Raw genomic sequence first — 14,119 nt, 5'->3', positions numbered from 1 at the left:
TGTCAGGAAGTCGTTTCTGAAAGTATTTGTATGGAGTGTAGCCATGTATGGAAGTGAAACATGGACAATAAAAAGACTGGACAAGAAGAGAATAGAAGCTTTCGAAATGTGGTGCTACAGAAGAATGCTGAAGATTAGATGGGTAGATCACTTAACTAATGAGGAGGTATTGAATAGGATTGGGGAGAAGAGAAGTTTGTGGCACAACTTGAGTAGAAGAAGGGATTGGTTGGTAGGACATGTTCTGAGGCATCAGGGGATCACAAATTTAGCATTGGAGGGCAGAGTGGAGGGTAAAAATCGTAGAGGGAGACCAAGAGATGAATACAGTAAGCAGATTCAGAAGGATGTAGGCTGCAGTAGGTACTGGGAGATGAAGAAGCTTGCACAGGATAGAGTAGCATGGAGAGCTGCATCAAACCAGTCTCAGGACTGAAGACCACAACAACAACAACAGGTAGTTTTCTTACTCCCGTTTTCACAAAATGAATGTGGCTGTAACAGCAGGGTTCACACAAACATTTAGCAGCGTGATTGTTGTGAGATCTGTATTGTCCAAGTGCTTCTTTTAGTGGTCCAAACAAATGAAAATCGCAGGACAATAAGTGCGGAGTGTAGGGAGGATGTCGTAGTGTGGCACACGACAGCTCCCAAAGTTTTTGTCGAGTTTGGGCTGCCGTGTGGGGTCGAGCAATGTCAAGCAGCCTAGTCACGCCCGAGATTTGGTATTTTCTGACGATATTCACTTTCCGATCGATGAAGAAAATGGCAGTAGTATCCGGCGGTGACAGTACAGCATTCTTGGAGAAAACTGATGAGAACTTCCTTAATATAAAAAAAAGACTCTCGCAATGACCTTCCCCACAGAGAGAGAATTTAAGGCACTCAGTTGGTGTAGAGTCGTCTCTTGTGTGCCATTTTGGGCTGCTTTTTTCGATTCCCGTGCGTAACAGTGGACCCACGTTTAACCACAGATCAAACTCCGGTGCACAAAATGTTGCCCTTCAGTTTGGTAGCGTTTCAGTAGCTGTTTGTACGCCTCACGATGATGAAATTTGTCGTCTGTGGTGAGAAGATGGGGCACCCACTTTGTGGACTCTGTTTGAAATCCGAGGTTGTCACCTGAGCAGTACTGTATGTAATGTCTCTTGCAGCGGTCTCTACGCAATATTTTGAGAAATTTTTATAAATTATATAACTCACTACATATTTCGAAATATCTCTTCTTATCTTACCGATTCCTAAACTTTAATATACGATGATTATCAATGCAAAGTAGTTTCAAGCCCTATTATTCCTTGGAGCGTGCATTTACTCCATGGAATAGCTTCTCTGCTATCTATGTTTTCTCTTATGAAAAGAAAGATTCAGATCTTGCCGATTAGCCGTGAAAGAAAGAAGATGTATATGTATGTATTGTTGAGCTAGTCGCCATCTTGATGAGATTCTGTATGAGAAGGAATTTAATACACGAACTGAACTAAAGTAAGTGTGTTCGCGTATTATTTAACTGTTTATTATTGACAGTGTCTGCTTACTACGCTGTGTTGCGCGGGATCAGTGGGGAACGTCTGATTTGCACTGGACGAACCTGCCGTTTTGTATGCTCAAGATATCCAGTTACTTCAAATAAATAGGCTAGCACGGTCTTACCAGCAGATCTCCGGTCTTCCCCATGTGATCACCGAAAGTTAATAATTATTACAAATGTTTTCAGGACATCGACTGACAATTTTCGTCGCACCGAGACTTCGAATTGCTTCACTGCCTTATGGAATTTAAGTTAAGCTCAATGTAATCAGGATAGAACAGTATTGAACTGTGTGAATGTGATAAGCCTGCTTTGTGAATTAAGATTCCCTTAATATACGCATGTTTTTTACTATCCTGATCAGTGACGCTAAATCAGGCCGGTGTGAGAGAGGTTTTTAAATTTCAGATCACACAAAAGATATTAAACGTAGTTATGCCAAACTCTGTAACATTTTCAGCAACTTGTGGCAGGCGTCCCACAGAATGACGTGGGTAGCAGCACGTCAGCGTTTACCTGTGAGAGGAGATCTAATGGCCGGTGGAGCACCCAGCCAAGCAAAAGCCAGTGTCAGCTAGACCTCCACGCCTCGTGGGCAGTTACGCCTATTTCCGATTCTGTCAGCCACGGACCACGCGGATCGAGTACAATGCGTGGCCCCCCAGTGACACCTTGACGGATTTGAACGAGTGCCGACTGTTTGCTTCGTCCTGTCGTGTCCACGAATCAAACGGTGCCAGTGAGATGAGACGCAGTTTGCACATTGGGCGGGACGCGACGGCAGTCCGACACACTTCCGGACTCGTCGTCGTGCACTTGACGTCTGCGTAGCCACCCGGAGCGGCTCCACCGTATACCGGAAGCATCCCCGCTGTGTCACGGCATCAGCCGGACGGACGCGCTTTGGCTCATATTTGTCGCCTGTGAGTAATCCGGAGCATGAGATCGGTATTCCACCTGTGCACCTCGCCTGTGGTCAGTCGCTCGCCATTCCCGGTGAATTACTGGAGGGGGTACTACCGTGCCTCGGGGCCCACACTGGCTCAACATCTGCCCAGTCGTACAGCCGACCTCCGACTGCACGCGCTCACACAGCACATTACCGGTGGGCATTTGTTCGAGCCGATTTACAGTGTCGCACATTATACAGGGTGGAAAGTATTTAAACCGACAAACTCTGGGAGGTTGTAGGGGACATCAAAACAAATATTTTTCCCTAATGTCATTTTTTCCTATGAGGAGTATTTAAACCGGTAGAGGAATATTTCTCTGATGGCAAATTAATTAAACTAAGAAACTCTCTTCCATTTTCTTATGACCAAGAGACAACACATTAACACAACCCAATTTCAGTTACAGTAGATTTTCAAAAATGCCTCCATTGACTCGTTAACAAAGGTTACACCGTCGGATCGTGTTCTGTCTCACACGGGCAAAAACACCAGGAGTATCCTGAATTGTTCCTGCTGCTGCTACTATCCGGGCAACCAGGTCCTCTTCTTATGCAACAGGAGTTGCCTAACCAAGGTTGCGCATCTCTCCCCAAACAAAAAAGTCCAGAGGGGACATACCTTAGGATCGAGCAGGCCACGGTACAGGACCACCTCTGCGAATCCACGTTTCTGGGAACCGTCGGTCCAGGGATCGGCGCACACGAAGACTGAAATGTGCCGGCGCCCCGTCATGTTGGAACCACGTGCGTTGTCTTGTAGGGAGCGGGACGTCTTCCAGCAATTCTGACAATGCTCTGGCGAGAAAATTGTAATAGTGCCTGCCAATTAATGGCCTAGGTAGCAGGTTGTTGTTGTTGTCGTCTTCAGTCCTGAGACTGGTTTGATGCAGCTCTCCATGCTACTCTATCCTGTGCAAGCTTTTTCATCTCCCAGTACCTACTGCAACCTACATCCTTCTGAATCTGCTTAGTGTATTCATCTCTTGGTCTCCCTCTACGATTTTTACCCTCCACGCTGCCCTCCAACACTAAATTGGTGATCCCCTGATGCCTCAGAACATGTCCTACCAACCGATCCCTTCTTCTGGTCAAGTTGTGCCACAAACGTCTCTTCTCCCCAATCCTATTCAATACTTCCTCATTAGTTATGTGATCTACCCACCTTATCTTCAGCATTCTTCTGTAGCACCACATTTCGAAAGCTTCTATTCTCTTCTTGTCCAAACTATTTATCGTCCATGTTTCACTTCCATACATGGCTACACTCCATACGAATACTTTCAGAAATGACTTCCTGACACTTAAATCAATACTGGATGTTAACAAATTTCTCTTCTTCAGAAACGCTTTCCTTGCCACTGCCAGCCTACATTTTATATCCTCTCCACTTCGACCATCATCAGTTATTTTGCTCCCCAAATAGCAAAACTGCTTTACTACTTTAAGTGCCTCATTTCCTAATCTAATTCCCTCAGCATCACCCGACTTACTTAGACTACATTCCATTATCCTTGTTTTGCTTTTGTTGATGTTCATCTTATATCCGCCTTTCAAGGTAGCAGGTACGGTCCAATTAAACAGCCCCCAACAACACGGAACCACACATTAACGAAGAGCCGCACTTGATGAGCGCTAGTAACTGTGGCATGTGGGTTATCCTCACTCCTAGCATGCGAACTGTGCATGTTGAAGACTCCATCACTCCCGAACGTTGCTTCATCGATAAACGACACAGAGGATGGAAATGTAGGATGCAAATCACACTGTTCCAGGTACCACTGCGAAAACTGTGCTCTGGGTGGATAATCAACTGGTTCCAGGTTGTGGACACGCTGTAAGTGAAATGGACGTAACAACTGCTCTCGAAGGACTGTTCTTACATTCGTCTGATTCGTCCCCAAGTTACGTGCAAATGCACGAGTGCTGATTGAAGGATCCCGCTCCACATGCTGCAAGACAGCTTCCTCAAATTGCAGTGTTCTTAGCGGGTGAAGGCGTCCCTGTCCCGGTAACCTGCTAAATGACCCGGTCTCACGCAGACGACGGTACACAGCAGCAAAGGTCGTGTGATGCGGGATACGGCGATTAGGATATTGCTGTTGATAAACCCGCTGTGCAGCTCGTCCGTTGTGGTGCGCTACGTAGTACGCACCAACCATATCAGTGTACTCACTCCAGGTGTATCGCTCCATTAGTAAACAGAGACAACGCACTACTACACTGGTGGACAGCAGTTGCCTACAACTGAAGAGCGTAACACGGCCTCTAACAACTGACGAGCATAATACAGCCTCCACCAGTTTAAATAATCCTCATAGGTAAAAATGACATTAGGGAAAATATTTGTTTTGACGTCCCCTACAACCTCCCAGAGTTTGTCGCATTAAATACTTTTCACCCGGTATTGTGCGTAGACGTGGCACGGCCACCACTTATGCTGCCATAGTCACGAGTCCACCGCACGATCACCGTGACGAGAACATTCTGCAGATCAAATGTAATGGCGAGCCGACTAAAGTCTCCGTGGACAGAATTGAGACAGCTTTCATCTCAACTACTCTGATTCTCGTTCAGTTCTTCGAACCAGTGGAGGAGATTTTCACTCTGCAGCGGAGTGTGCGCTGATATGAAATTTCCTAGCAGATTAAAACTGTGTGCCGGACCGAGATTCGAACTCGGGACCTTTGCCTTTCAGGGGCAAGTGCTCTACCCCTGAGCTACCCGAGCACGACTCACGCCCCGTCCTCACAGCTTTACTTCTGCCAGTATCTCGTCTCCTACCTTCCAAACTTTACAGAAACTCTCCTGCGAAACTTGCAGAACTAGCACTCCTGAAAGAAAGGATATTGCGGAGACATGGCTTAGCCACAGCCTCGAGGATGTTCCCAGAATGAGATTTTCACTCTGCAGCGGAGTGTGCGCTGATACGAAACTTCCTAGCACTTCGAGTCTCGGTCCGGCACACAGTTTTAATCTGCTAGGAAGTTTCAGTGGAGGACTTGTCCACGGACGACACTCCCCGTGCGAGCTGTTAGGCAGAGCCCACTCCCCTAGCCGTCAGCGGCGCACGCGTACCGCCAGCTGCCACTGCGCGGCCACGCCCACCTCGTCCCGTCCCCGACCTCGCCGGGCAGCCCCCGAGACCGTGCTCCAAACGGGCACTCCGGCAGCCGGCGGACTGCGTCACGCGAGCTGGCCGCCGCGTCCGTTTCGAATGCCCGTGCCACACCGTAATGACGTCACACCACACGATACGGCCAGCTTGCACCGCGCCTGCCATCTGCTATTAACACAGTGTCTCCGGCAGGCCACTTCACTAGCTGTGATCTCGTCTCCAGTTCTCCAGACGTCTCCTCCCGTCTCGTCGGCCGACTGCCCGTCACAGCTCCCGGGCCCACTGTCGCTATGCGTGCACACATTCCCACTGAGCTCCACATACTACCCCGACCGCGACCGCCACCGGGCTCGTCCGTCGCAGTTCCCGGACCCGTGTTCCGGTCCCGACGACACAGCGAGCCTGTGCTCTCCGTAGTCATGTAGTGATGTAAAATTATGATGTAAAATGTGCCCGTATAAATCAATAAATATATGAAAATGCACCACTCGTTTATGAAGACCCTGTACTTTTTCCCCTTAGCTGCAAAGGCCCAGAAGATTGTGCCACGGGACAGAGCTGAGTGAGAGTCTGTTCCCGTGCATGTATTTGCAACAGCTGCTGCACTTAGTGTGCACAGGAAATTACTCACGTGTAAATGCCGCTCTAAGTCAAGAACACGTCACACCACGAAGGAATTGTCCAGAGGGATGGAAACTGGCAGATGTGATGTACGTGCACAGACAAACAAATCATTAAAATTTCAGAAAAGTTGGATGATTTATTCGAGAGAAAGAGCTTCAGAAATTGAGCAAGTCGACTACGCGTCGGTCTACCTCTGGCCTCTACGCAAGCAGTTATTCGTCTCGGTTCCGATCGACAGAGTCGTCGGATGTCTTCCTGACGGATATTGGGTGCCCAATTCTGTCATCGAAATCCTGAGATCATTAAAGCTTTGCCCATAATGCTTCAAATGTTCTCAGTTGGGGAGTGATCCGGCAACCTCGCTGGCCGAGGTAGAGTTTGGCGAGCGTGAAGACGGGCAGTAGCAACTCTCGCCGTGTTTGGGCTGGCATTATCTTGCTGAAATGTAAGAGCAGGAAGGGCAACCAAAAGGGGCGTAGAATATCGTTGACGTATCACTGTGCTGTAAGGCTGCTGTGGATGGCAACCAAATAGTGTCGACTTGCTGCTATGCCACAAGTTTTCCGACGATAACAACCGAAAGTGAGCTGCTACGAAAACAAGTGGCACTCCAGACTATCAGTTCCGGTTGTTTTGCTGTCTGTTGGTATCCCACTACAGTCCGGGGTGTCCCCAGGCAGGTCTTTGCCGGTCACTGTGGCTCAATTTCGAGCAGAGCTCATCACTGAAGACAATTTTATTCCAGACTGGAGGTACCCCAGATAGCAGAGGGATACCAACCTGTCTGTCACCCGCCATACGGTGCGACAACCAGAAGTGACGGTTTGAGGTGCCATTTGTTTTCAGCACTCCTTCAGTTGTCATCCTCGGAACACTTGCGGCACGACAGTTAGTGGATGCTACTCTACGCCCCGTTTTGTCGCCGTTCGTGGCGAGCTGTCCTCGGCTTACGTTTTGGCAAGATAATGCCTGCCTCCACAGGGCGAGAGTTTCTACTGCTTTTCTTGGTGCTTGCCAAACCCTACCTCGGTCAGCAAGTTTGCCGGATGTCTTCCCAATCGAGAGCATTTGGAGCGCTATGGGTAGGGTGCTCCAACAGTCTCAGAATTACGACGATCTAATGGATCGATAGGTCAGAATTTGGCCCGGTATTCCCCAGGAGGACACTCGACAACTCCGTCATCGGTGCCAACCTTGCACAGGTGCCAGAGATGGACCAATGCACTATTGATTTGCTCAATTTGTGGAGCTCTCTCTCCTGAATGAATCATCCAGTTTTTTTCTGAAATTGTAATGTGGTGTGCGTACTGCAAGACCTTCGGTACACACACCGTCAGATTATTTGACTTGTCGCTCTAACGAAGTAGGCGAGTGTCAGCAATATGTCTCGTCGTCTTATCTTGGCCTGTTTATCTTCTGCCGTTAGGTCGGACGATAGAAATGCCACTTGCACGCTTAGAGTAGCAGATTGACGGTGACCAACTTTAAACAGAACTTGATTAATTTTCACACACATTTATTAAAATGATAACAAGCATAAACATTACGTAACTTGATTCTGGATGCTGTTTACAATTGACAATCTTAAGTTCCTTTGGTCTTGGTACGTTAATCTTATTCTCACATATCTCTGATACTTGACAAAGTATCTATACATTTATCTTCATGGCTATGTACAGGAATATGATAATCTTCTTAGGTGCAGACTGAAACTCGACTATAGACTGGTACAGACTAATGCAGACTGGTGCAGACTAATGCAGACTGACTAATCGGAGGTCTGTACACTCGTTATAATACCTCGCGCGTTCAGGTATCACTGTGCGAGTGTGATCTCCGAGGAGAAAAGGTTCTACGTTAGCAGCAGTCTCATTGGCTGTGTTACATATTAATACGCGGATCGGCGGAAGCAGAATTTGGTCCGTCTCTAAGGCAGCGCCATCTCGTAGTGCGGAGACGGACGAGCGCTGCGCCTGCGCTGTTGTGCTTAGCGGGGCGCACTATACTGGGAAATTTGTGTACGCACTGACTACACGGAACTATGTACACAACATGTAACCATTTGTTTGTCTGTACATGTACTGATTTCTGTCCCATTTGGATAATTCATTGCCTTTCTTTTTTGTCGTAGTGTGTATTACACAGCAAATTTCATGTTGTCACCAACATCTTAAAGTGTTACATTATTTTTCTGTTTGTTCTTGTAGACTGGATCTTTCCGGATGTAGTGGGCTGGGCGGATCTGCCGTGGCCCACGTGGCGCAGCTGCCGGCCCTCCGCACACTGCTCCTCCAGTACATTGACGACCTGACAGATCTGCAGCCGAGCCTACGGCACGTCCTGGACTTGAAGGAGCTGCACTGCCTCAATATCTTGTACAGCGGCCACATCAGAGCTGTGCCATTTGAAGAATTTTCTGTCAGGCTCGTGAACCTCAGGTAGGTTCTGTTCACTGTCCGAGCCCGGTTCTAATGAACTTGCGTTTCTACCGTATGACCTCGATGACTTCCACGAGACTGGGAACAGAGTGCTAGTATTAGAGAGAGTGTAAGACAGGGATATAAACTTTCAATCCCAACTTTCCAGTTTGTATATCAAAGAAGCAGTGATAGAAATAAAAGAAAGACGGAAGAGTGGATTAAAATTCAGGGAGAATGGATATTAATAATATCATTCACTGATGATACTCCTATTGGCTAGTGAAAGGGAGGAAGAATTTCAGAACCTGTTGAATGGAAAGAGCAGTCTAATGAGAACACACTACAGATTGAGAAAGAAACCAGGAAAGATGAAATTAATGAGCATTAGCTATATGAAATTAGTTATGGATTTAACATCAAAACTGGTGTCCATGAAGAAGTGATGCAATTCTGATACATTGGAAATAAAGTAATACGCGATGCATGAAGCAATGATGACATACCAAATGGCTGTAATTAAAGTGCAGATACTCACAGAGGTCCAGTGTGGGCTGTAATTATCATACGGAAGCGAAACTCGATTTATATTCTAATGCGTTAACACAGAACAGTTTTACGCTGGAGAAAAATTAGTTTCAATTTTGGCGACCAGGTGCGAATCTGGTGCTGCGAATGGAAATAGTTCCCACTTATTTGTTTTCTCTGTAAGTTCAGTGGTAATCCGTGTTCCCACTTCTAACTTATGCTACCATCTCTGTTAGAGTGTGCTAACTATGTGTAGATTGTCAACAGTTAGGCTAAAGCTGTTGTTTTTCTACCTTGTGAGTCAATCAATGCAGAAGCGCAGTTCCCGCGTGAAAATGAGCCACTGTTTCGACCGCTACAGCGTTTTTTGGATAGTGTGCTTTCCTTTTGCTTGTGAAGTGACTTGTGTTGTATTTATCTACTTTTATATTTATGAGGGAGATAGTATTTGTGTATATTTGCTGCATTTGACTGAAAATTACATAAATATTACAAGGTAAGTTAGTGGAAGCAGAAGTGAACTATTCTGCCCATTGGCTGTGGCAGAGTATAATAGAATAATGGGAGGAGTGGATAGATTTGATCAGCTGCGTCAACGGTATGCTGTAGGCCGTCGTTCATGGAGGTGGTGGCACAAACTGTTTTCCTTTCTTGTGCATTTGGCAGTTGTCAATTCCTACGTTATGTGGAAGCTACAGAAGACAAAAGCAGACCAGCTAACATTTAGATTGCACTTGGCAAGGCAGCTTATCTCTGGCTTCTCAAGTCGTAAGAGAAGAGGAAGGTCAAACACCAAAAAGAGGTGTGTCTGGAGTACCAGATGAAGTTTGTCTGGATAAAGTTGGAACTCATTTCCCTACAAAAGGTACAACAAACAGAAGATGCTGCCAATGTAGCACCGAGAACAAAGAAAAGCGAACAAAAATAATCAGTAGCAACTGTCGTGTACCTTTGTGTGTAGCACCGTGCTTCTCTATGTTCCATAGTACATCACCTTAGTGAACTCAAAGGACATGTTTTTGTACTAAAAAATAAAGGAAATACATTTTTTTAAATTAGCAAGTGAAGTTACTCCAGGGTTCGGTGGGAACAATAGTTCCCACTAATTTTCTTATACTCGTAGGCTAAACTCTCACTTTCAAGATTTAAACTATGATTTTATGAACGGTTTCTTAGCCCAATAAAGTGTTCATAAAAAGTCTACAACTTCTGGAAATAATTTGGTCACTAAAGGGTTAATTCATTCTGTACGAGCACTGGAGGTGTCAATGAGATGCTACTTCTGTAAAACGAGGTGATCAACAGTTGCTCACAGTAGTTCCGGTGGAATCTAAGCGATGTGTTCCTGCGTGCTGGCCTTCAGATCAGGTAGAGACCTAATGTGCCGCTGGTAAATGCATTCTTTTAGGTATTGCCAGAGCCGAGAGTCACGTGGATTCAGATCAGGTCATCTTGCAGGCAATGCATCTGAAAACCTCTGGAGATGGTATGTTTTAAGGAAGGTTGCACTAAGCACATCTTTCACTGGGTGAGTGACATGCAGTGTTGGCCCATCTTACATGAAAAGAATGGTTTCCACACAGTTGTGCTCTTCCAAAGCAGGAATCACGTGCTGTACAAGGAAGTCTCCATAACGTAAAGGCATCACAGAGCCCCCCCCCCCTCCCCCTGACAGGCCCTACGGATGTATCCTCTTCAGAGAACGGACCGAGAATAAAGATGCTTGTGACTCCACACCAAACAGTCATATACAGCAACTGCAGTGGTTCTTGGTGCACAACATGCAGTTTAACAGTATCGTTAAATTTGGCAGTTCTGTGTATTTACTGTACCGTGTAGTGTAGAATGTGCCTCTTCACTCCATAAAAAATTGCCTGGTCGCATGTCATCGACTTCTATCTGTCCGAAAACTGAAGAGCAAATTCAGTACGTTGCTGCAGATATGATCTTTTCGTTGCTGCACCGTCCGGATCTTGTAGGGATGCCAGTCTAAATGCACGCGTTTTAGCTCACGCAGGCTGGCGTGAGGAGGGAAGAACTGTACTGACGTGAGGTCTGGAACATGACAAGGAATTAGAATTCAGAAAGCGGACGTAATTAGTTTGACACTTAACTGTAATCCATTAATGATGAACGTCGCTCTTGACGGTACATGATTCACAATATTATTTGTTCAGAATACAGTCTTGAAGTAATTAGTTACAGTAACTGAATATGGTGCCTTGCTAGGTCGTAGCAAATGACGTAGCTGAAGGCTATGCTAAACTGTCATCTCTGCAGATGAGAGTGTCTGTAGTCAGTGAACCATCGCTAGCAAAGTCGGCTGTACAACTGGGGCGAGTGCTAGGAAGTCTCTCTAGACTAGACCTGCCGTGTGGCAGGCTCAGTCTGCAATCACTGATAGTGGCGACACGCGGGTCCGACGTATACTAACGGACCGCGGCCGATTTAAAGGCTACCACCTAGCAAGTGCGGTGTCTGGCGGTGACACCACACAAAAACTGTCCACACCATTGACCACAGGATGGACAATTCTCGTGGAAGGGCACAAACACTAGCATTAGCCGGGACACGTGCTGCATAGTGAGTTGCAGCAACAATAACTGTGTCAATAACTTCCACTGTGATAGGATGCATTCCTCTTCCAGGTGCCACACCAAGCCCACCCACGTTTTTGAATTTCATCGTCATTTTCTTTAAAGCATTTAATGACATCTGGTCTCTCTGTCAGTGCAGCACTGGAATTGCTGCCGTTCACATGAAACTGTTTCACTAACAGCACACAGTCTTTCTCACTCACGTTACAGCTTGTCGAACGATAGTGTGGATGTCGTACAAACGGTGTACTGTGCCAGATTTGCTCGTAGTGGCCGTAGTTGGAAGTAATTGTTTTTCCAGCATAAATTGGTCCTGCATTAACACATTAGCATACCTACCAACCGAGCGAGGTGGCGCAGTGGTTAGACACTGGACTCGCATTCGGGAGGACGACGGTTCAATCCCGCGTCCGGCCATCCTGATTTAGGTTTTCCGTGATTTCCCTAAATCACTCCAGGCAAATGCCGGGATGGGTCCTCTGAAAGGGCACGGCCGACTTCCTTCCCCATCCTTCCCTCATTCGATGAGACCGATGACCACGCTGTCTGGTCTCCTTCCCCAAAACAACCAACCAACCATACCTACCAAGATTCACTGCCATATGATAATTCAGCCCACACTGGACCTGTGTAAGTGGCTGAACTTCAATTATAACCAAACAATACGTATAAAGCAAATTAGCACAGGCATAGAGGGCATTTCTGGCCAGGAGAAGTCTGCTGGTATCAAACATCAACCTTAATTAGAAGAAGAAATTCCTGAGAATGTACGTTTGGAGTACAGCATTGTATGAAAGCGAGGCACAGACTATGAGAAAACTGGAAGAGAAGAGAAGAAAATTGGTAGAAGAGTGTTGAAAGTTAGGTGGGCTGTTATAAGAAATGAGAGGTGGGTTGTGTGCAGAATCAGTGTGGAGAACACTGACAAGAAGAGGGATAGGATGATAGGAGAGAAACAGGATGATAGGATATGTGTTAGGACATTGAGCAATGACTTCCGTGGTACTAGGAGGAGTTGTGAGGAGTAAAAAGTGTAGAAGGAGATTGTAATACATCCAACAAATAATTGAGGACACAAGCAAGATGCAACTGAAATCAAGAGATTGGCTCACGGGAGGACTTTGTGGTGGGTTGTATTGAACCAGTCAGAAGACTGACTGGGAAAAGGAAAAATTTTGAAAATATCTTGTAGGATGGTCCTCAGGTATTTACGGCACAGATGAAAAAAACACTTTCTTTAAAATCATCAGTCGCAAAATAGTGCATTATTCCAAATTTCATTGGATTTGATGTATTCGAGAAATAATTAGAATGAAAAACACAATAGAAATCATTTAGTACTTACCTCAGCTGCATGTTGAGATCAGTTTTCACTGTTTTTGTAGGTTCTTCATTTCTCCAAGTCCTTTATTGAGATATCAGTCAAAACACCATATGCTACCCACATATTTCCACAGTTAAAACCTGTTTAATATGAAGATAGGAGATACAAATTCTAGTTAATACCTAAGTTTAAAAATTCTGATAAATTTCCTTTGCACTTCATTTATGACACAGTTCATCAATGTTTATGGTTTGTAGTATTACAAGAAATAGGGTGTAATAAAATACAGAAATACAAATGTTGCAGTTACTTTTTCCCTTTCTTCTTCCAGAGAACTACATGTGACGTATGAGGAAGAGGATGAGGTTTTCTACGAAAATGTTTTTGCTGAAATGCAGAGTCAAATGCCTCGGCTCAGGATAATTAATACTTTCCGATGGACAGAGAATGACTTCCTAACAGATTATGAAACGGATGATGATGATGACACCGACATCGGGTACTGAGATATAATTTTGGTTTTCATACTGCAGAATGTAACATTGGAGCCCCTGGATGAAAAGCAAGTAAAAGACAAAATATGGATTTATGAAATTATTGTATTATAGCCAAGAAAGTGTTGGCCGAAATAAAAATGCAATTTTTCGTGTTTAAAAAATTTTTATTTCACAAAAGAATTCATTATGTCAGCCACTGAAACTGATTTTATTTCTCCCCATATTGAAGCTCATTGTCACAATTATCATTACACAAATGGGAATTTTTGGCACCATAGTGAATGTCATATTCATTTCTTTTATTGCCATATCCTTGTGTTGATGAAATTGTCCTTTAAATCTGAATGGGCAGGCAATCCTACCTCCATGTGTCCTGAATGTCTTTCAGATGCCTGTTTCACACTTTTCAGTTATTTCATATGTGCACTATTTTGATGTCACCTGCAGATAGTAATACACTAACGAAAGGACACAACGATTTTTATTTGGGACGAAATGGAAATAAATTAATAAAGTGTCAAACAATGGAAAATC

At 45.3% G+C, this 14,119-nt stretch overlaps 1 protein-coding gene and 1 non-coding gene across 2 annotated transcripts in view; one reads left to right on the top strand and one right to left on the bottom strand.

Moving 5' to 3' along the window:
- LOC126215064 (F-box/LRR-repeat protein fbxl-1-like) overlaps positions 1-13,735 on the top strand; it is a 118,202-nt gene extending 104,467 nt beyond the window's left edge. Inside the window, exons 6-7 of the mRNA XM_049941714.1 lie at positions 8,430-8,660; positions 13,420-13,735. Coding sequence (XP_049797671.1) covers positions 8,430-8,660; positions 13,420-13,594 — 406 coding nt within the window. The 3' untranslated portion in view covers positions 13,595-13,735. The remainder of the gene's footprint in view (positions 1-8,429; positions 8,661-13,419) is intronic.
- On the bottom strand, positions 5,138-5,211 carry Trnas-uga (transfer RNA serine (anticodon UGA)). Its single transcript has one exon. It is a non-coding gene; the product is annotated as a tRNA-Ser (tRNA).
- Positions 13,736-14,119: the final 384 nt, after the last annotated feature.

This window comes from Schistocerca nitens, chromosome 12 (genome assembly GCF_023898315.1).
Source record: "Schistocerca nitens isolate TAMUIC-IGC-003100 chromosome 12, iqSchNite1.1, whole genome shotgun sequence".
NCBI classification, from domain to species: domain Eukaryota; kingdom Metazoa; phylum Arthropoda; class Insecta; order Orthoptera; family Acrididae; genus Schistocerca; species Schistocerca nitens.
The sequence above is the reverse complement of the archived record's forward strand: the minus strand, read 5'-3'. Positions and strand labels throughout refer to the sequence as shown.